The sequence below is a fragment of the Notolepis coatsorum genome, assembly GCF_963971535.1.
Source record: "Notolepis coatsorum genome assembly, chromosome: 4".
Taxonomy (NCBI): Eukaryota; Metazoa; Chordata; class Actinopteri; order Aulopiformes; family Paralepididae; genus Notolepis; species Notolepis coatsorum.
The window spans coordinates 120,434,303-120,459,050 of record NC_140168.1 but is presented as its reverse complement, the minus strand read 5'-3'; the positions used below and the strand labels follow the sequence as shown (position 1 = coordinate 120,459,050).

At 44.1% G+C, this 24,748-nt stretch overlaps 1 protein-coding gene across 1 annotated transcript in view; it reads left to right on the top strand.

Moving 5' to 3' along the window:
* hdac8 (histone deacetylase 8) overlaps nucleotides 1-24,748 on the top strand; it is a 111,961-nt gene that overhangs the window by 25,889 nt on the left and 61,324 nt on the right. The window contains exons 6-8 of the mRNA XM_084312086.1: nucleotides 2,087-2,164; nucleotides 2,756-2,864; nucleotides 4,666-4,838. Of these exons, the coding sequence (XP_084168212.1) occupies nucleotides 2,087-2,164; nucleotides 2,756-2,864; nucleotides 4,666-4,838 (360 nt within the window). The remainder of the gene's footprint in view (nucleotides 1-2,086; nucleotides 2,165-2,755; nucleotides 2,865-4,665; nucleotides 4,839-24,748) is intronic.

Here is a 24,748-nt window from a genome sequence, read left to right as displayed (position 1 = left end):
AAAGAAAAGAAATTGAACGGCCAGTGAAACATGACCTGGCCTTAAAGACGTGACCTGACTCAAAGTCCATTATCTTGTTTTTATAATCGTCGGAAGCCAAAATACAATTGTATTAATTGCCCAGCCCTAGTTGCTTCACATCTAAAAAGACACACACATACATATACACTTATACAGTACATACTAGTGCTGTCAATCGATTAAAATATTTAATCACGATTAATCGCATGATTGTCCATAGTTAACCTCGCGATTAATCGCATTTAAAAAAGAAAATTTGTATCTACCGTACCTTAAACGGATCTTTTTCAAGTTCCAAGTTTTAATACTCTTATCAACATGAGAGTCAACAAATGCTTGCTTTATGCAGCCATTTAACACAAAAGGATGACCCTCATGCATTGCAAATTTGCATCAATTCAAAACAGAGTAATGCACAAAATAACTTAAAAGAAAAGAATAATTTAAAACAATGTGTGCATGAAATAATAGGGGAAAGAAAACGTTAGGATTCAACCCACACAAGGGCTGTGTAATCACCCCCCCCCCCCCCTCTCTCTCTCTCTCTCTCTCTCTCTCTCTCTCTCTCTCTCTCTCTCTCTCTCTCTCTCTCTCTCTCTCTCTCTCTCTCTCTCTCTCTCCTCTCTCTCTCTCTCTCTCTCTCTCTCTCTCTCTCTCTCTCTCTCTCCTCTCTCTCTCTCTCTCTCTCTCTCACACACACACTCCCAGCCAGGGTTTCCGTTGTCCGGTAATTACCGGTTTTTGCCCGGCAAAATACAGTATGCAACTGCAGAGCCGCAGATCTGACAGTTGTGCCCGCACAGTGCAATACTCCAATTCAGCCATTCGCAATTTAGCCGTTGGGTGGGGGGCGCTGCTGAGCGGGCCTGTGAGCGGACCTGAGAGCGCAGCTGGCTCGGCGGCTCTGCAGTTGCATACTATTGGTTTCTTCGTTGAGACGGAGGCGGAGATATAATAGTCATCACGCAACGTTTATATTTCACGATAATGACTCTCTCTGCCAAATTTCTCAGTTCTTCGCTTGATATAATTAATACAAATGTCCAATATAACGGAATTCGTTAGCTCAGAAAAATGTGATTATATAACAGAAGTTTGCCTAACGGCACATGGGGCAGGAGCCTATCTCCTGTTTCCGTAGCGTGAGGCAGCTTGATGTACAAGTACACCCCTTGGACATGACGCTAGTATGTCGCAAGGACTTCCCCCCAAACCAACCCTTGATGCTGAGTGTCAAGCATGGAGGCTATGGGTACCATTTTTAAATAGTCTTTGGTATGACTCGGCCGGGATTATATAACAGACTGCTGTTTAATCATGTCGGGCCGACTGCGCACAGACACCTATTTGATTTCAAGTCCGCAGCAGCACGGAGTCTCGGGACTTATTTGGAATATAATGACTGTATACGCAAAAGTAGCCTAGTTTTAAGTTAAAATATTATAAATCTACATGCCTTGAGGATGTCATTCTTTATATAGCCTGCCTATCAATTGTTTTTAAGCTCAATAAACTCTGACCGGAATTTCTCTCATTTGTCCGGGAGATGGAAATCTTGCCGGACACCGAGACCGGCAAAAAAAAAATCTAATGGAAACCCTGCTCCCAGCTCTCTTTCTCTCTTGCCCCTTCCTCATCTCTCTCACACCCCCTCTCTCTATATATCTCACACACACATACACACACACACACACACACACACACACACACACACACTTCAGAAACAAACATAGTATCAATGAGAGCATCAATAATACACCTGAGTGAAGTCTAGTAAAAAATTAAATAAAATAAAAAGTAAAAAAATATTTTTTTTTTCTTCTTAAAAGTTAATCGTGAGTTTAAAAAAATAGTGGCGTTAATAGAATCGGGCGATAACGAGTTAATACCGCGTTAACTTTGACAGCCTTAATACATACAGACAGACAGCCTTAATACATACAGACAGACAGACAGACAGACAGACAGACAGACAGACAGACAGACAGACACACACACACACACTTAGTGCCTACTATTAGAGCACCTCTTTAATGACCCCTTTTACGTCCTGTCCTCTTATCAGGTGTGGAAGACGCCTTCAGCTTCACGTCCAAAGTGATGACGGTGTCGCTCCACAAGTTCTCCCCTGGCTTCTTCCCAGGTCAGTACACCCCGCCTGGCGCTGACAGCGCCTCCCCACTTCTGAGGTTGTGTGCGGTGGGGGCGGTGGCATGCCGGGGCGGTCAGTGGAAAGGACTGTGGGTGAACAGTAAACACGACAACACAGGGCTGTGATGAAACGTGTTGTTGTTGTCAGTTTGGGAAATCTATTTGTGTCGGGCCTTGTTGATGCTGTGGCCACGACAAACACATGTGGATATGGGAAACACATGTCAGAGTGTGGGGGGGAGGCTGTTGGGCCGTGGTTTAGTCACAACCAACGTCATTTGTGTCAGCTGTTTGGAATGTAAAAGTCACCCAGGGAGAGGGAGACTCTTTAAAATGTTATTACATTTATCTTTATGGGACAAAATAAAACAAGATAAATATCTTCTTATTATGATTATTATCCCTGAGGGGAAATCATGTTGTGGAAGACGGCACCACATGACTGAATTACATATATATACAGTACATGTATATATTCTTTATTGTCTATATTTATTGTAACCTATAATGTGTGTGTGTGTGTGTGTGTGTGTGTGTGTGTGTGTGTGTGTGTGTGTGTGTGTGTGTGTGTGTGTGTGTGTAGGCACGGGGGACCTATGTGACACAGGCTTGGGGAAGGGACGCTGGTATGCTGTCAACGTTCCGCTGGACGACGGCATCAAGGACGACCGCTACTATCGGGTCTTCACCAGGTACACACACACACACACACACACACACACACACACACACACACACACACACACACACACACACACGCACACACAGAGAGACACACACACACACACACACACACACACACAGACAGAGAGACACACAGAGAGACACACACACAGACAGAGAGACACACAGACAGAGAGACACACACACACAGAGAGACACACACACACACACACACACACACACACACACCGACAGAGAGGCACACGCACACACACACACACACACACACACACACACACAGACAGAGAGACACACGCACACACAGAGAGACACACACACACGCACACACACGCACACAGAGAGACACACACACACACAGACAGAGAGACACACGCACACACAGAGAGACACACACACACACACACACACACACACACACACACACACACACACACACACACAGACAGAGAGACACACGCACACACAGAGAGACACACACACACACACACACACACACACACACAGACAGAGAGACACACGCACACACAGAGAGACACACACACACACACACACACACACACACGCACACAGAGAGACACACACACAGACAGAGAGACACACACACAGTTATCTACCTCAGTACATTGTCTTCCCAGCATGCTTTGTGTTGCTGTTGACACCTACACAGTGTCCTCTCCTGTCTTTGATCTCTGGTCTGATGCTACATCACTGCTGATCAATTCATGTTTTATATTCTTCATATCAAATATTTATATTTTATATCAATCGCTATATCGCCTGGAACCTGAATCCTATCGCTGTTGAGGAGGACGTGTGATAATCGTACATATTGTCTTGAGAGAACAGAAACAATGTTGATTTATTTTGCACATAATCTCACACGCATCCAAAAACTCATAAAACTGTTTTGTACAAATTAATTTAGTGAATTAATTAATAAGTTTAGACAGTTATTGAGAGTGCATGGCCACCAGTGATGTCATCAGGGACAATGAATCCCTGTGTTGTGTTAATTACAGCTCCATGAAATTATCTTGATGAAAAACAGCAATATCTTGTCTTATATATTAATATATTATATATATATGGACTGCTACCTTTATCATTTCATTGAGCTGTAATGAACACAACACAATGATTCACTGTGTCCCAGATGACATCACCACCGGTGGCCAGATTCAAACTCATTTACTCTCAATAATAAACTAAACAAATGTGTGCCAAACTGTTTTAGAGTTTTTGGATGTGTGTGAGATTATGTGCTAAAGAAATCAGCGTTTAACTGCAGATACAGTTGGTACAATGGTCTGACAAAAAATAAGAAATAAAAAATAGTTTTAAGCAAATATGTCCTTGAAACATGTAAAATAGTCTGCCAGTGTAGGACGCTAATTTGGCTTGGCAAGATTTCTTGAAATTAGTAATACTTTCTAGGGTTCTCTCTCTCCTGATTTGGATCAAGTGAACGGAATACTAGAAAACTTATTTTGTGTTTACTGCAGAACGGAGGGACCGGGAGACCCATGTTACTGAGTAAACACTCACTATATCAGTGATGGCTGTCAGAATGTAGAGATATTTAACACTTATTTGAACAAGAAAATACCACATACAGCTCATTTCTAAAGCAATAGGCGAGGAAATAACATCTTATCTGCAGTTCTGTTCCCGAGTTTCTCCGTCAGGCTCGATGCAGAAAACACCATCGGAACTTTGAAAGAGCTCAGCCGATCTGAACCGTATCCATAACATCCAAGCGTTGGCTCACGTCTTCCTCCTCTCTTCCCCCTCTCTTCCCCCTGCGGGCAGCGTGTTGCAGGAGGCGCAGGCGCTCTTCAACCCGGAGGCGGTCGTGATGCAGCTGGGGGCCGACACCATGGCCGGGGACCCCATGTGTTCCTTCAACATGACGCCCGTAGGGGTGGGCCAGTGTCTCCTGTACGTCCTGGACTGGCAGCTGCCCACCCTGCTGCTGGGAGGAGGTAGGGGAACCTTAGGGATGGGCAAGACTCACACAATCACTGTTCCATAGTCACTGGGAACCATTCCAATACTAATCACTGTTCCATAGTCACTGGGAACTATTCCAATACTAATCACTGTTCCATAGTCACTGGGAACTATTCCAATACTAATCACTGTTCCATAGTCACTGGGAACTATTCCACTACTAATCACTGTTCCATAGTCACTGGGAACTATTCCAATACTAATCACTGTTCCATAGTCACTGGGAACTATTCCAATACTAATAACTGTTCCATAGTCACTGGGAACTATTCCAATACTAATCACTGTTCCATAGTCACTGGGAACTATTCCAATACTAATCACTGTTCCATAGTCACTGGGAACTATTCCAATACTAATCACTGTTCCATAGTCACTGGGAACTATTCCAATACTAATCACTGTTCCATAGTCACTGGGAACTATTCCAATACTAATCACTGTTTCATAGTCACTGGGAACTATTCCAATACTAATAACTGTTCCATAGTCACTGGGAACTATTCCAATACTAATAACTGTGTTCCATAGTCACTGGGAACTATTCCAATACTAATCACTGTTCCATAGTCACTGGGAACTATTCCAATACTAATCACTGTTTCATAGTCACTGGGAACTATTCCAATACTAATCACTGTTCCATAGTCACTGGGAACTATTCCAATACTAATCACTGTTCCATAGTCACTGGGAACTATTCCAATACTAATCACTGTTCCATAGTCACTGGGAACTATTCCAATACTAATCACTGTTCCATAGTCACTGGGAACTATTCCAATACTAATCACTGTTTCATAGTCACTGGGAACTATTCCAATACTAATCACTGTTTCATAGTCACTGGGAACTATTCCAATACTAATCACTGTTCCATAGTCACTGGGAACTATTCCAATACTAATAACTGTTTCATAGTCACTGGGAACTATTCCAATACTAATCACTGTTCCATAGTCACTGGGAACTATTCCAATACTAATCACTGTGTTCCATAGTCACTGGGAACTATTCCAATACTAATAACTGTGTTCCATAGTCACTGGGAACTATTCCAATACTAATCACTGTGTTCCATAGTCACTGGGAACTATTCCAATACTAATCACTGTGTTCCATAGTCACTGGGAACTATTCCAATACCAATAACTGTGTTCCATAGTCACTGGGAACTATTCCAATACTAATCACTGTTCCATAGTCACTGGGAACCATTCCAATACTAATCACTGTTTCATAGTCACTGGGAACTATTCCAATACTAATCACTGTTCCATAGTCACTGGGAACTATTCCAATACTAATCACTGTTCCATAGTCACTGGGAACTATTCCAATACTAATCACTGTTCCATAGTCACTGGGAACTATTCCAATACTAATCACTGTTCCATAGTCACTGGGAACTATTCCAATACTAATCACTGTTCCATAGTCACTGGGAACTATTCCAATACTAATCACTGTTTCATAGTCACTGGGAACTATTCCAATACTAATCACTGTGTTCCATAGTCACTGGGAACTATTCCAATACTAATAACTGTTCCATAGTCACTGGGAACTATTCCAATACTAATAACTGTTCCATAGTCACTGGGAACTATTCCAATACTAATCACTGTGTTCCATAGTCACTGGGAACTATTCCAATACTAATCACTGTTTCATAGTCACTGGGAACTATTCCAATACTAATAACTGTTCCATAGTCACTGGGAACTATTCCAATACTAATAACTGTTCCATAGTCACTGGGAACTATTCCACTACTAATCACTGTTCCATAGTCACTGGGAACTATTCCAATACTAATAACTGTGTTCCATAGTCACTGGGAACTATTCCAATACTAATCACTGTTCCATAGTCACTGGGAACTATTCCAATACTAATCACTGTTCCATAGTCACTGGGAACTATTCCAATACTAATAACTGTGTTCCATAGTCACTGGGAACTATTCCAATACTAATAACTGTGTTCCATAGTCACTGGGAACTATTCCAATACTAATTGTGTTCCATAGTCACTGGGAACTATTCCAATACTAATCACTGTGTTCCATAGTCACTGGGAACTATTCCAATACTAATAACTGTGTTCCATAGTCACTGGGAACTATTCCAATACTAATCACTGTTTCATAGTCACTGGGATCTATTCCAATACTAATAACTGTGTTCCATAGTCACTGGGAACTATTCCAATACTAATCACTGTTCCATAGTCACTGGGAACTATTCCAATACTAATCACTGTTTCATAGTCACTGGGAACTATTCCAATACTACTGTTTCATAGTCACTGGGAACTATTCCAATACTAATCACTGTTCCATAGTCACTGGGAACTATTCCAATACTAATCACTGTTCCATAGTCACTGGGAACTATTCCAATACTAATCACTGTGTTCCATAGTCACTGGGAACTATTCCAATACTAATCACTGTTCCATAGTCACTGGGAACTATTCCAATACTAATAACTGTTCCATAGTCACTGGGAACTATTCCAATACTAATCACTGTTTCATAGTCACTGGGAACTATTCCAATACTAATCACTGTTTCATAGTCACTGGGAACTATTCCAATACTAATCACTGTTCCATAGTCACTGGGAACTATTCCAATACTAATAACTTCCATAGTCACTGGGAACTATTCCAATACTAATAACTGTTCCATAGTCACTGGGAACTATTCCAATACTAATCACTGTTTCATAGTCACTGGGAACTATTCCAATACTAATCACTGTTCCATAGTCACTGGGAACTATTCCAATACTAATCACTGTTCCATAGTCACTGGGAACTATTCCAATACTAATCACTGTTCCATAGTCACTGGGAACTATTCCAATACTAATAACTGTGTTCCATAGTCACTGGGAACTATTCCAATACTAATAACTGTGTTCCATAGTCACTGGGAACTATTCCAATACTAATAACTGTGTTCCATAGTCACTGGGAACTATTCCAATACTAATCACTGTGTTCCATAGTCACTGGGAACTATTCCAATACTAATAACTGTGTTCCATAGTCACTGGGAACTATTCCAATACTAATCACTGTTTCATAGTCACTGGGATCTATTCCAATACTAATAACTGTGTTCCATAGTCACTGGGAACTATTCCAATACTAATCACTGTTCCATAGTCACTGGGAACTATTCCAATACTAATCACTGTTTCATAGTCACTGGGAACTATTCCAATACTACTGTTTCATAGTCACTGGGAACTATTCCAATACTAATCACTGTTCCATAGTCACTGGGAACTATTCCAATACTAATCACTGTTCCATAGTCACTGGGAACTATTCCAATACTAATCACTGTGTTCCATAGTCACTGGGAACTATTCCAATACTAATAACTGTTCCATAGTCACTGGGAACTATTCCAATACTAATCACTGTTTCATAGTCACTGGGAACTATTCCAATACTAATCACTGTTTCATAGTCACTGGGAACTATTCCAATACTAATCACTGTTCCATAGTCACTGGGAACTATTCCAATACTAATAACTTCCATAGTCACTGGGAACTATTCCAATACTAATAACTGTTCCATAGTCACTGGGAACTATTCCAATACTAATCACTGTTTCATAGTCACTGGGAACTATTCCAATACTAATCACTGTTCCATAGTCACTGGGAACCATTCCAATACTAATAACTGTTCCATAGTCACTGGGAACTATTCCAATACTAATCACTGTTCCATAGTCACTGGGAACTATTCCAATACTAATCACTTCATAGTCACTGGGAACTATTCCAATACTAATCACTTCATAGTCACTGGGAACTATTCCAATACTAATCACTGTTCCATAGTCACTGGGAACTATTCCAATACTAATCACTGTTCCATAGTCACTGGGAACTATTCCAATACTAATAACTGTGTTCCATAGTCACTGGGAACTATTCCAATACTAATCACTGTTCCATAGTCACTGGGAACTATTCCAATACTAATCACTGTTCCATAGTCACTGGGAACTATTCCAATACTAATCACTGTTCCATAGTCACTGGGAACTATTCCAATACTAATCACTGTTCCATAGTCACTGGGAACTATTCCAATACTAATCACTGTTCCATAGTCACTGGGAACTATTCCAATACTAATAACTGTTCCATAGTCACTGGGAACTATTCCAATACTAATAACTGTGTTCCATAGTCACTGGGAACTATTCCAATACTAATCACTGTTCCATAGTCACTGGGAACTATTCCAATACTAATAACTGTTCCATAGTCACTGGGAACTATTCCAATACTAATCACTGTTCCATAGTCACTGGGAACTATTCCAATACTAATCACTGTTCCATAGTCACTGGGAACTATTCCAATACTAATAACTGTTCCATAGTCACTGGGAACTATTCCAATACTAATCACTGTTCCATAGTCACTGGGAACTATTCCAATACTAATCACTGTTCCATAGTCACTGGGATCTATTCCAATATTAATCGACAATCAATTAATGAATAACTTAATAGCTGATGTGAGACCATCAAACAAGTTAGCTAGCTGGCTGCTGTGGGGCGACAGTGGCTCAGGAGGTAGAGCGGTCGTCTGGTGATCGTATGGTTCCCGGTTAGATTCCCAGTTAAATTCCCACTCCTCCCGGGCAGCGTGTCGAAGTGTCCTTGAGCAAGACACTTAACCCCTAACTGCTCCCGATGAGCAGGTTGGCACCTTGCACGGTTGCCTCCACCATCAGTGTGTGAATGTGTGAGTGAATGGGTCAAATGTGAGGAACAAATTGTAAAGGATAAAAGCACTATATAAATGTAAAGGATAAAAGCACTATATAAATGTAAAGGATAAAAGCACTATATAAATGTAAAGGATAAAAGCACTATATAAATGTAAAGGATAAAAGCACTATATAAATGTAAAGGATAAAAGCACTATATAAATATATAAATGCACCATTTGCTGTCATTGCCAACAGCTTGATATTTGCGAGTCGCTAACGTTATTTCCAGGAACAAAATAATTTATTCCGAAAGTTACATCGCTGATGCTTGAAATGTCTGAGCTTCCACGTTAACATACGGTTTGGTTTTTACTTATAATAGTGAATAGCACAGCTAACGTTAGCAAATCAGGCTAGCGTGTTTCTGGGAACAAAAGCATTCATTCTGAAAATCACTGATGCTTGAAATGTGTGAGCTTTAGTGAAACAACATGGCAAACTTACAACATGTTGCTACCATGTAACATCTCCAGTCTCTTTATTATTCATCTTTCTTTTCTCCCAGCTGTTTACAGACTGATATGCTACCTGGCTAGCTAGGGATGCACCGATATGAAAATTTGCCACCGATACCGATTGTTCAACTAACACAATCGGTCGATACCGATATTTGTGGCAAAATTGTTTTTTTTATATTTTTTCTTTTAAATTCTTTTTAATATATTTTCTTTTTGTATTTTTTTTGTATTTTTTTTATGAAACTACTGTATATTTGTGTTACAAATTGTGCTCACCGATATGAACATAGGCCTCTTTACTTACTTAAAAAATGGAAACATCAAGAAATAGCACTATCTCTCTCCCAGTATGGTCTGCCGGGCTGCAGCTAGATACTAGTTCTCCCAGTATGGTCTACCGGGCTGCAGCTGGATACTATTGTCTCAACCAGAGCTCTCAACCAATGAAATTTTGATTGACAGTCGATTCTGCCAATTACGTCACACACCGCTTGCACCCGCCTCTGCTGTTACCACCAATCGGCAAGCGTGTAATGCGGCTACGTTCGGGTAAATAATATGCTGATGTTATTGAACGTGTAACACTAACTATATAACGTTAATGCCACAAAACGAATGCATTTGTTAATCATAAGTAGGGATGGGTACCGAATTCGGTTCTTTTGAGGTACCGAACCGAAACACGTCGGTACTACCGAGTATCGATTCAAGTGAGATACCAAAAAAAAAATTATCTTTTAACTTTTTTTTTTAACTTTCTTTTTTTTACCTTTTTTTTCTTTTCATGTCAACGTTCACACGCACAATATATGCTTACCTAGGATTTGACTTGATTCAACAACAAAGCAGTTGGAGCAATGGCAAGCCGAAAACGGTCGAAATTGTAGTTATTTGAAGTTAGGATTTTTTTTTTACGACTGAGGTAGGTAAATACATTTTTTTTAGACTAAAGTACCGAAAAAAGGTACCGTTGGGTACCGGTATCGATTCACAGGTACCGGTACCGTATCGGTTCAAATGTGAAAGGTACCTATCCCTAATCATAAGTAGTAGCTTGTGTGTGTGTGGGCCGGGGGCGGCGTTGTGCAGGTCGCGACGTGACTGAACTTTTTTTTGCCTTTTGACGCAACACAAATTGATGGATATTTATCGGCTACTGCCATCGGCACATTTGAGCTTATCGGCCGATAGGCCGATTGCAGTCAACAAGGCACTTATCGGCCGATACCGATACCCGACCGATACATCGGTGCACCCCTATGGCTAGCTAGTACCCAGCATGCTGTTCAGTGGTGTAATAGGGTCCCCTCTCAATACACTACACAGATGCCGGTAAAAACTAGGGAAAATATATTCAAAACGATATTCATATAAACTATTTGATTTTTAAAAATTATTTAACGATGCGATGCCCATCCCTGTTGTACATACACCTCTATCAAATGGAGGTATGGTGTGTGTGTTGTTTGTGGTCCTGTGTAGCTCTATGGGTAGAGTGGCGCTCTGAGCACCTGTTTATTGTGTGTGTGTGTGTGTGTGTGTGCGTGTGTGTGTGTGCGTCTGTGTGTCATGGCTGCCACGCGTCAGTGGTGAGATGAATGCGCTCGTAATTTTTTTACATCTAAGCTCGCATACACCCGTTGTAACTGCCACCGTTATTGCAGTTGGGACATAAGATGCACTGGACGCTTTTAGATAAACATGTGCCTCGTTACCACACTAAGATTGGCCTGTAAACAAGCCCTGAACATCTGGCGAGTCTACAAACAACATCTGAACGTCTGCGACCCGAGCCCAACACCGGCTGGAGATGTTCGTGTAGACTTCGAGCAATACGTGCGATCAATGTCAGATTGCGAGTGGATTACTTTCTAGAGACATGAAAGAGTGTACAGGGGGACACTGGACACAAAACTGCTCCAGGTAAGATCGAACTTTGCTGTTACTCCTGGAGGCGCAGAGAAGTGGGGCAGACTGGTGTCAATTCTCATCAGCGTTTTTTTAATAATGGAATATTCTCCGCGACGCAAGGAAACGCACGTCTGTACGGATTCAAGCTTCTAAAATATGTCGCTAGAATCCTGAAGAAATTACCTCTCTGCCGATTTCCCAGTGGACCGAACACCTGACTCTCTGACACATTGGATAGAAACGCAGCTCTGCTTCATCCGTGAGAGAATACAACCAGCGTTGCGCGCCTCTGGGACAGAGCCATCGGCAGAAAAGAAAAGTTTCCAGGAACAAGCTGGCATACCTCTGGCAACACCGCAAATCAAAGGCAATCAATATCATTTTGAATAATAGCTGTTTTCCCGAACCCCCCCCCCCACTGTTAGTGATACAGCCAATGTGTATAACTACTATAAAGCTAAATGTCAAACTGCACCAAGTGCTGACACTCCCCTGACCACGCCCCCTTGGTACAATTTCATTGACAAAATAGAGCCAGGCTATTTCCCAGATACCCATGATTTTACAACAGAGGAGATGGATGCAGTTCTGACTTCTCTTCCCAATAACAAGGCTAGCGGATCTGATGTCATCTATGAGACGTTCATCTCTACCAGGCCCACGTCAACACAGACACTTACACATATCTTCAATGCCTGCCTGATCAATTAGAAGGTGCCTGATTCGTGGAAAGGGGCCCTCATCCATAGGATACCAAAAAAGGAAAATGTCCCAGATGATCCTTCCACTTGGCGTGAAATTTCACTATTGCCCACTATATATAAAGTTTTTATGAAGTGCTAGTGAAGACTAAAAGCTGATAGCATCACGATGGTTTCAACCGGAAAAAATTTGTCGGAAGGTATGGGTTCTTACATATCTCGATGTGATTTATCTAGAAATATCTACAGCAAGAATTTTAGGTGTCAGTGAAACCAAAATTGCAATGTGGTTAGAAGTGGTGGAGAGAATAAAAGCTAGCATATGAATTGTAGTGCCTGGTTAGGAACGAATGATAATGGATGAATTATCCAAGTGGGGGTCCGGGGGGGGGTGAGCGAGCGAGAGCATAATTATGTATGTAGGGTATTAGATAGCAAGTATTAGGTATATATCTCGTATACTACATTTATTTAAATGGTGATTTCATTGGATGTTTACTGTTAATGCTTGTGTGTCTAATTTTATGTTATGTTTAAAAAAGAAATACAAAAAAAAAAAAAAAAAAGTATGAAGTGCCTACTCACCCGCATCTTACCCTGGCTGGTGGACACAGGGATTCTCTCTCCCCATCAGAAAGCTTATATCGATAGACGGGGAATGAACGAACATGTGTTTTGCTTAAAAACCGGAATCGACGATTTCAAACATGAATCATCCAAATTCTACACAGTTTTTTTGGACTTTAGAGATGCATTTGGTACACTCTCCCATGAGGTGATGTTAAAAACATTAGAGGAAATACACCTGCCTTAGCCTTTTGTGAATATTGTATCCAGTGTATACCAAGGTTAATTTATCCACAGAGCCGATTGCACTGAAGGTGGGAATAAAAACTGGCTGTCCCTGGAGTGCAGTGAACTTCATCCTAGCACTCAACCAGTGGATGAAGTGGATTTACCAGTGCGCTCCTCTGCATGTCCGATCCCCAAATCCTGTTCAGGGATACGCGGACGACGTGCAGGTGTCATCACGACAGGAAGATGTCGTCATTAACATGCTGGCACGCACTGATGAGTTCCTCCAGTGGTCAGGGCTGGAGGTGAAGCAAGCCAAGTGCGCCGTACTCCATGAGCGCCACAGTGGAGGCAACCGCTGGTAGGGATGTCCCGATCCGATCACGTGATCGGGATCGGGGCCGATCACGTGATTTTCCAAAGATCGGGATCGGCAAAAAAATAAATAGAAAAATCGTCTTTTTCTTTTTTTTAACAAACATGACCATGTTCACGTCTTAAACTCATACTGAGGCCTTCGTTTTGGTTTTTAATTGCATATCATCATTCATTTATTTATTGTCACACAGAGCAGAAGAATTTTGCCAAAACAAACCAATAGTATCCAGCTGCAGAACAGCCACACTCTCAGACCCAAATAATTTTTTATTTTATTTTTTTAATCCCAATTTCTCACATTACATTCACCCTGAATGTTGACGTTATCCAGGTGAAAAGTTAACTTCATAAATCATTTGATGTATAATTAAATCAAAGGAAATGCGTTTGGGTCCGAGAGTGTGGCTGGTCTGCCGTTCTGCAGCTGGATACTATTGGTTTGTTTTGGCAAAATTCTTCTGCTCTGTGTGACAATAAATAAATGAATGATGATATGCAATTTAAAACCAAAACTAAGGCCTCAGTATGAGTTTGTTTGTTGATTTTTTTTTGATTTTTTTGAATATCGGTATCGGTAGATACTCAAAATCACATGATCGGGATCGGATCGGGAGCAAAAAAACGTGATCGGGACATCCCTAACCGCTGGTATAAGGCCAAGAACGACAAGCCCCCCTCCTTTCTTGTAATGGGCCAACCCATCAAGGTGTATTCCCGTAATGAGACCTACCCATACCTTGGCCACAGGTTTAACATCGCTGGAGAGTTGGGGGAAGCAGGTCGAGGAGCTCACTACAGAGTTTCTCCATCGTCTACACCTGATTGACCTGTCCCCCCTCCCCGTCCTCATGAAGTTCCAGGCTGTGAGAGAGGTTCAAAATTCAACACCTTTTTGCCAATGTACACATCCCTCTCAAGGCACAGAGAGAAATGACAAACAAAACTGTTCAGCTGGTCAGAAAGTGGGTAGGCCTCAACACACACTCCACACAGGGCATGATCTTTCTCCCATGTGGAGAGGGAGGGCTGGGAGTCCCCAATGTCGAGTGGACCTACATAGCCACCAGGCTAGCCCACCTGCTCCACATGCTTAACAATGATGATGTCACCGTCAGAGAAATGGCCAGGGCCTCTCTCCTGCTGGATCTACGCAGAAGGAAGATCCCCCTGGCCACCGCAGACCAGAATAACTTCCTCGGCTTCAGGAAGAAAGACTCTGGGAAACTGGACTCTCGGGCCAAGGGCTTCGGGGTCTGGTCTGACTGGCCAGATCTCAATGACCTCTGCAACCAGACTGTAGTTCAGCTGAAATGGACAAGACCCAACACACAGACTGAAGTCCCTGTCTCTGATGAACTTATCACAGACCCCTGTGTGGTTGTGAAGGCCAACATCACAACACCGCAGGAAGAAACTGTCGAACTGCACAGAGACTCTGAAAGGAGGGTTCTGCTTAGCATGAAGCAGTCTGAGATCAGGCAGCACTGGTGTGGACTCAGATTACAGGGAAAGCTAGCTTGTTTGGAGTTTGCTGACCACTCAGTCTCACAGTCAGTGTTTAAGAACGCCGCTGTTGGTGAGGATGTTTTAAAATTTACCATCAAAGCAAGACTGCAGGTATTACCCACTAAATACAATCTGTCCACTTGGTATCCTCAAACTCACAGTGCATTCTGTTTAAACCATCAGAATTCACAACACCTAGAATCCATTGTGAAGTGTTATCGAGACAATGAAAACGAATGAGTTGCAGACTGGACTCAAGTTTACTTGGTTGACATAGACGCTCATACATACTGGTGCACTCTTATATATCGTCCGGGTCGCACCCCGGCACTATATGGTACCTACTGCATATCACTACATCCCCCCCTGTTTAGCAGCATCGGCCCATATACTTTCCCAGAATGCCGAACCTCCCTTATCAAACCTAAAACAACAGTGTCAATAGTCCACTGAATCACATCACCAAGTGCAAATCCTCCCCCTTATTTAGTTTTACATTCAACCTCCAAGACCATAATGATAACAAAGCAACAGAGTCCCCATGATGACCCAGCCTTGTGCTCCTGGTGTCGTTCTGACCCTAGTGGGCATCTTTTGTGCAATAATGTGTGCTCATGTCACATAGTCTTTGTAAAAATCTGGTCTGTTCACAACCCTCCCACATCTTGTGCGTCTTGGGCCTGGGCTATCGGGCACCTGTGTGGTACAGGGTGACATTGTAGGTGTTTCCGGTGGGTCACTCTGCATCGTAGGTGTTTCCGGTGGGCCCTCGTGGGTGTCCTCATGAAGCTGTGGCACAGCAAAGTGTGTCTGTGTTGGACTTCTCTGCATCTGTGGGATGTATAGCTCACGCAGGTGGCTCCTGCACCGCCTGACCTGGTTGCCATTTGGTGTTTGTACAACATAGCTTCTTGGCTCATTGCATTTTTGAACAATGATAGCTGGATGCCATGTTCCTCTATCCTTGTTCAGCACAGTCACATGCTGTCCGGGGCAGAGTGGGGGTAATTCTCTGCGGCAGCTGCGGTCGTGATGCTCTTTTAGGTCCGCTGTTCTTTGTTCCATGTGAACCCTATGCTCCTCCCTGCCTGGCTCTGCCTGACTTGGCAGCAGGGTGGTGACAGGTCTCCCAAACATCAATTCTGCTGGTGATGGCAGTTTACTGTCGATGGGCGTCGCTCTGACTTGTAGTAATGCCATCTGTAGATTGCCTCCTTGTTCCAGGGTTTTGGTCACAATTTATTTGATGTGTCTCACGTGCCTTTTTTTTTTTTTTTTTTTTTTTTTAAACTTTATTTTTTAGCGTTTATCGCTTTTCTGGTCAAGCATGACCGACAGTTGTAGGGTGAAACGGGAGAGAGAGCAGGGGGAGACATTCGGCAAATGACGGCGAGTCCGGGAATCGAACTCGGAGTCAACCAGATCCGTGACGCAGCACGGAGTCCCGCGCGAGCGCGGTAACATGGTGTGCTACTGGAGCACCCCCCAGTGTCTCACGTGCCTTTCAATGAACCCATTGCTCTTTGGGTAATGAGGAGAGCTTGTGATGTGTTTGACTCCCCAGTCTGTTACAAACCTTTGGAAGGCCTGCCCTGTGTACTGTGGCCCATTATCTGTTAGGATCTCGTCTACTCGGCCAAACAGCGACAGGTACATCTGCATTTCTTGTGCGACTGCATGGCTAGACACATTAGGCATTTCATCCACCAGTGGATATTTGCAATACCTGTCCACAGTCAGAAGGAACTGGCGACCTTTGACCTTGAATAGGTCAGAAGCAATAGACTGCCATGGTTTGGATGGTATGTGGTGTCGGTGGAGAGGTTCTTTTGGGTTTGCATCTTGATGTTCCACACACACTCTGCAGGATCTGCACACCCTTTCGATGTCATCATTCATTTTGATCCAATAGACACTGTCTCTGGCAAGGCGACGCGTTTTCTCAATCCCTTGGTGGCCCACATGTAACTGTTTCAGGATGTCATCAGTCATGGAGTCTGGGATGAGTACCTGTCTACCTTTTGAATATGACTCCTGATTCCATTGCGAGCTCATCTCTGAAGGACCAGTAAGCACGCAGGTCCTTCGGCAGGTCTTTGATGTGCTCTGGCCATCCTAGGTGAATGACTTCTTTGAGGGCATTAAGTTTGAGATCCTTCACTGTTTCTGTACGGAGAGCGTCCTGTTTCTCAGGGGAGAAGTTTATTAATGCAATGGTATGTTGCTTCAGATCCTCGATCTCCATATCAACTCCATCAATGCGCTCATCTAACTCTATGTCCCCATGGTTTTCTGGGTTTGGCAACCGGCTGAGGGTGTCTGCCAGGATCATTTGAGTACCGGGTCGGTACATGACTTCATAATTGTACCCTTGTGTCTTTATCAACATGCGCTGGAGTCGTGGTGGTGCAGCAAGTGGTTTGTGGTCTGTTACCACGAGAAATGATTTCCCATACAGCTACGTGTGGTATCGCTGCATCCCATATACAATGGCTAGCATCTCTCGCTCTATATTGCTGTATCTTGACTGGCAGTCAGTCAGTGTCTTTGAGCCAAAGGCGATGGGTCTGTTGTTCTGCACCAAAGCAATGCCCAATCCTTTCTGTGATGCATCCACTTCAAGGGTTAAAGGGGTGTTTGGGTCATAGTACTTCAGACATGCATGCTCGGTGACTGTTGACTTCAGGTCCTCGAAGCATTTCTGGTGGTCAGTGTCCCATATCCATGGAGCTTCGATTTTTAGCAGCCCCCTCAAGGTGTGAGCCTTATCTGCAAACTTTGGTATATAGGGGGACAGGTATGTTAGCATTCCCATGAACCTGTGCAGATCCTCTTTGTTTTGGGGTGTTGGCATGTGTTGTATGTCCCTGATCTTATCTGGGTCTGGCATGATGCCTTTGCCTGTGTACAGGTTGCCGAAGAAGGAAATGCTGCTTTGTTTTATGGTGCACTTGTCGCTGTTGAAAACAACACCTGCCTCGGCTGCTCGTTCCATCAGGTTGGTCAGGTTGTTGTCATGCTCTTCCTCGTTTGCTCCATATACTGCTATGTCATCAGCTATGCTGACCACACCTTGGAGCTCCTCTAGGATCTGGTCCATCTTGGCCTGGAAGAAGTCTTGAGACACACTCAGACCGAAGGGTAAGCGCTTCCAGCAGTACCGGCCAAATGGAGTCCGGAATGTTGTTAGAAGTTGTGAGTCTTTATCCAGGTGTATAGACCAATACCCTGCTTTTGCATCAAGCTTGCTAAATATTTTGGCATTAGCAAATTCTGGGTTCAATTCCTCCACAGTTGGAATTTTGTGTGGACATCTCCTAAGGCTGGCATTCAGTTTTTGAGGATCTAGGCATAGCCTAAGGGAGGCGTCTCTCTTCGTGCCGTACGTCAGACTGGAGCACCAGTCTGTGTGTTCTTCCACCTTTCTTATCACCTCTTGCTCCACCATTTTATCCAGCTCTGATTTGAGCTTGTCTTTGATGTGGCTACTGCATTTCCGTGGTGGGTCAATGAAAGGTTCAGCATCTTTTTTCAAAAATAGCTTAGCGGTTCCACTAAAATTGCCCAATTTATCAAACTGGTCTGGGTAAGCTTTCTTTAGCTCTGCAATGTTTGATATCCTCTTCAGTGGTCTCTGGCTGTTGTTAACCTTCTTGTTTACTGTATCAACATTGACAGTTACCAGGTTTAACAGCTCACTGGTTGGCAGTCCGACTACAGCTGGACCTGGTACATCCACAACATAGAACCTGGCATTGATCCATTGTGAGTCCTTGTACTGGCATGGAATGTCGATAGTACCCATACAGGGAATCTGATGACCACTGTATACCGATAGCCTCCTGTAATTTTTCCTCAGCATTTCCTGCGCACACGCATCCTTGCCATACATCTGTTTGAAGGTGCGTAGTGGAAGAGTATTGCCTGATGCCCCTGTGTCTATTTTTAGACGGAGTGTATGTCTGTGGCCTGGTAGGTCAGGTTCAGTTCAGTGTTGTGTATGCCTCTTCTCTGGGTGGCTTGCTCTCAATGCTGTGCATGCACTTCTCACTGATGGTGATTGAGTAGAATTTCGTTTGGTACTCTACTCCCCTTCTTCATCAGCCTCTGTGCTGTCTATAGCATTGATATGGGACTCACCCCGCTGTCTGTGGTAACTCCTGGAGGCCTGTTGTCTGTCCTGTCTTTGTGGTGGTGGGAGACTTGCCTCTTTGGCTTTGACCGAAGCGTTGTTGTCCCTGCCGCCTGCTTTTCCTGCAGCACTTCGCCCAGTGGCCTCTGGTACCACAGGCAGAGCATTCATCGTTGAATGCAGGACATTGACTGGGTTTATGGCTCCTGCCACAGTTTTGGCATATTCGCCCTCTGTCCACTGCATGGATTTTCTCACCATGTGACACATACCCAGTTGGTGTAACTGTTCATTTCATGCTCATTTCCACCCCTCTTGTAGTACCTCCTGTAGAGGATGGCCTTTGGGTTTGCTGTACAGGTCATTCCTCAGAGCACCGTGGGGTGTGCTGGCAATGATCAGCTCCATTAAACGTTCATTGAGCTCTTCATCAACAAACTGGCATTTTTTAGCTAATGTTCTGGCTCTGGTCACAATCATCAATGCTTTCATCTGTTTTTTGTCTGTATTGCATTAATTGGAGCCTATGGATTCTAAAGTTAACATTCAATTTTAACTGACCTTCATAGAATTCCCATAGTTTGGCTGGCTTTTTCTTGTCAGCCTCACTGAGTCCACTAGCATTCAGCCGTTTCAGTCCTTCATCTCCAATGCCACGACATATTTTCCGTGCCTGTTTAGCATCGCCAACTATTTCCTCATCTTCTAGGTAGAGAAATGTTTTGTTTAAACAATGAAATAGCCCCACCCTGATCCGGGTCGGCCCAATTCATTGTTGGCAAATGTGATGCCATGACGTCTTCTCGTTCGGGTTGCACTTCCAGCGTGTGGACTGCTGCTGTCAGTTGTCAGCTGTCAGATTGCTTCATTAGCGCTGATTTAGCGCTGACGGAGTGACTGGTTTCCTACGTGCCGATGCAGAATTATCCTCGGACAATCTCCCGTCCTGCTTGTAGCAATCCACTACTGTTACCGCTGTCACCATGAAGTGTTATCGAGACAATGAAGACGAATGAGTTGCAGACTGGACTCAAGTTTACTTGGTTGACATAGACGCTCATACATACTGGTGCACTCTTATATATCGTCCGGGTCGCACCCCGGCACTATATGGTACCTACTGCATATCACTACACATTGCACACATAACAAACGGATGTAATGCATACAAACACCTGTACATCGCTCGTCATGACCGTATTGTGGACATTGTGTCTGATGCGGTGCAGAACATATCACCATCTAGTGCAGCAATGCACAAACATGCCAGAGTGCAACCAGAGTGGTTTGGCCTTACCAACAATGTCTTTGCTAACCTACCAAATACACCGGATGTTGTTTTTGTTGACACCAGCCACAGGGAGCTGCTGGTCATAGAAGTAGGCTGTACCTTTGATCTGTACATGGACCAGGCCTTCCGGGACAAGTATATCAAATACCAACCACTGCTCAGTGTGATGGCCGACCTTGGGTACAGGTGTAGATATAGTGTACTTTATTCGGAAGTCTTGGCCATGTATACAAATGCACCATGGCCGGTCTGAGAATTGCTGCCATGTCTAAAAGAAAAGCCAAACAAATTGCCAAATATTGCTCTGTCTCAGCTATTATTGGCAGCTTAGCCACGTGGAGAAGGAGGTGCTATGTGTACCCTTAAGTGTTCAGTGCTGCTTGGCCCCGATACATTTGATTCCCTGTTTATGTAATATAATTTGTGGATCCAAATAAAGTATTAAAATGTGTGGAGGAGGGCTTGCTTTCCTTTTGAGAGCACCACACAAGGGAAAACTCTGTCTTATTCATTCACTTGATTGCGTACAATCACACACACGTCCAAATGCGCGCGCACACACACACACACACACACCGTTCCAGAGTGCTCAGCCCTCCACCAGATGATAGCAGCTAATTATACAACACAATGAAGCTATTTTACTCAACTACAACCCCTCTCTCTCTCTCTCTCTCCCTCTCTCTCTCTCCTTCCCTCTCTCTCTCTCCTTCCCTCTCTCTCTCTCTCTCCTTCCCTCTCTCTCTCTCTCTCTCTCCCTCCCTCTCCCCCTGTCCCAGATACTTCCTCCTCTCTTCTTCCTCCTCTCTCCTCCTCTCTTCCTTCTTTCTCCACCCTCTCCTCTGGGGGTGGGGGAAAAAAATCTGATATATGTACATTTGTGATTTTTCTTTATTTAAATTTTTTCTTTTCTTTTGAAGTCCACACAAGTGTGTTTTTGATTGATCTGTAAACAAAGACCGAAAATAAACTATTTGGAATGGCCAAGAGGAGCTGGTCAGAGGACCTGAGGGACCTTGGGGGAACATAGGGTTCCAGCAGGTCCTAGAGGTACCCCGGTGCCAAGCCGTTCAAACATTTAAAAGCAAACAGTAAAACCTTAAAATCAATTCTAAAACGCACAGGAAGCCAGTGGAGGGCAGCCAGCACAGGGGAAATGTGCTCCCGCTTTCGTGTTCCCGTCAGCAGATGGGCAGCGGCATTCTGAACCAGCTGCAAACGAGAGAGGGAGGCCTGACTGACGCCAACATATAGGGCATTGCAGTAATCAAGGCGAGAGGTCATAAAAGCATGGATAACGGTTTCAAAAACGGAACGTGATAAAAAAGGTTTGACCTTGGACAGCCTCCTGAGTTGGAAAAAACTCTTTCCCACCACAGCGTTGATCTGCTTGTCCAATTTTAGGTCACAATCAAACTTCACCCCTAGGTTGGTGACAGTTGGCTTCACAAAAAGCCCAAGGGGGCCCAAGTCATCAGGAGGAGACACATGCCCATTGCTGGGACCAAACACCATGACCTCTGTTTTACTGTCATTGAGACAGACAATTTGATGCCAGCCATGCCTTATCATCAAGGCATGCTAATAATGGTTTTACCGGGTTGCTATTGTTTCTTTTTAATGGCATGTAAATCTGGCGGTCATCTGCGTAGCAGTGAAAGGAGACGCCATGCTTTCGGAGTATAGGCCCTAAGAGGAGCAGATACAACACAAATAAAATTGGCCCGAGAATTGAGCCCTGGGGAACCCTGCAGGGGAGAGGTGCTGTGGAGGATACAGCGTCGCCCAGGCTAACACAAAAACTTCTCTCAGACAAGTATGATCTAAAAAAAACGCCAGGGCTGAGCATTTAATGCCAACCCAGTGCTCCAAACGGGAGAGCAGAATATTGTGATCCACTGTGTCGAAGGCAGCAGTGAGATCTAAGGGAGTCACCAGAGTCAGTGGCCAGAAGGATATCATTAAAAACTCTTAAGAGTGCAGTCTCGGTACTGTGCATTGCTCTAAAACCGGATTGGAAAACCTCCAGAATGCCATGTGTGTCAAGGAAAGACATTCATTGGACAAGTACAATCTTTCCCAAAATTTGATAAAAACGGGAGCTTGGAGATAGGCCTGAACTTAGAGAGGACAGAGGCGTCCAGGCTAGGCTTTTTAATAAGCGGTTGCACCACAGCATGTTTAAAATGTACAGGTATATCACCTGCAAGGCTGTTGTTCATGATTGTTAGGACATTTGGTCCTATGACCCTGCTGACCTCTTTGATAAGGTGAGGGGGGAGGACGTCTAGGGGGGAGCCTGAGGGCTTCATATGGGTCATAATGTCCTCTAGCTGAGCAAGGGACACAGGCTCAAACTGTCTAAAGGTGGCAGGGCAGGTGGCAGTAGTAGTAGAATGGTCACATGTAGGGGTGGACGTGCTAGCCTTAACAGTTTGCTGATATCTACACCAGCTATCCCTCAGAATGTCGAAAGACACCTGCAGCTTGTCCTTTTTCCACTGTCGTTCAGCCGTCCTGCACTCTCGTCTGGCTTCACGTGTGCTGTCGTTCAACCAGGGCTCAGGTTTAGGTTTGGAGCGCCTGGTTTTTAGAGGAGCGACGGTATCAAGGATCTCCAAACAGGTGGAGTCAAACCTGGTTAATTCCTCCGTGTTAACACACACAGGGCTAGCTGAGCTAGTTACAGTAGCGCTAGTAAAAGCAGACAAGAAAGGTACAGCAGTGGAAGGGTTAAACATACGGCATTGGCGGGCCGGTGCATCCATCTATCTAGGTCGTCCTCGGACGGGCCCTCCATCGGTGCTTCCAGTCATCCCGATCCTCCATGCATCTGGCTAGCTCGCCGGTGCTTTCTGTTCCCGCATCTCTCCTGAGTACGTCCACGTAGGTTAATGTGGGACGTCCTCGTGATCGATGCCCGTGTGTTGGTTCCCACAGCACAAGTTTGCTGGTTGGCATCTCATGGTGTCTCTGGCAGTGACCTGCCAACCTCATTCTCCTGACTGCCACTTTATCGCTCACCTTTAGCACCCCCCCTCCCCCCCATACAAGTTTGCATTAGTGACATGCTCATCCCTGTTGATGTTGGGCACCACACGCATCATTCTGGTGTAGCACCCATCCAAGGACTTCTGCAAGGTGGGCTTCAAGGTCCAGCATTCACTGCCATACAAAAGGACAGACTCAACTGTTGCATGAAAGAAGCTGAGCTTGATTTGACGGGGGAGGTTGGATTTCCACACACTGGTCATGCCGTTCAGAGCCCTCCACGCAAGTGCCTTCCTCACTTTAAGGTTTTGCTCGGACGAGTTGACCCACGAGCCCAGGTACTTGAAATCACCGACTTCCTTTAGAGCAGAGCCTCCTGTTGTCCTTAGAGGTGGATGATCCGGGAGGATGTTATACATTATGACCTCGGCCAACCTTGGCGCACTCCGTCTCCACTCTGCACAGATGGTGCAGATGGTTTGTCAATACAGCATGGGAGAGCTACATCAAATAAAACAGGCATGTGATCAGAGAAAAAAGCATCACAGACTTCAATATTAGAAACAGGTAGATTATGATAGGACAAGATCAAGTGTGTGCCCGTGCTCTTGTGTGGGACCAGTCAAAAAGTCTCTAGCCAACGGCTTAGAAGGACAGCACACGTGTATGTTCATGTCACCCAGGATTAAGACTCAGTCATATTTAGGCATTATTTCAGCCAAGAAATCAGAGAAGTCAGTGGTGAAGTGCTTATTGTATTTTGGGGGTCGGTATATCACCACGCACAGTACAGGGTGATAGCGACCCAGTTCAAACATGTTCAGCTCGAAGCTGGAGAATGAGACCGATGACAGTTGTTTACAGTCAAAGTTTTGCTTGTACACGGTTGCAATTCCCCCCCCCT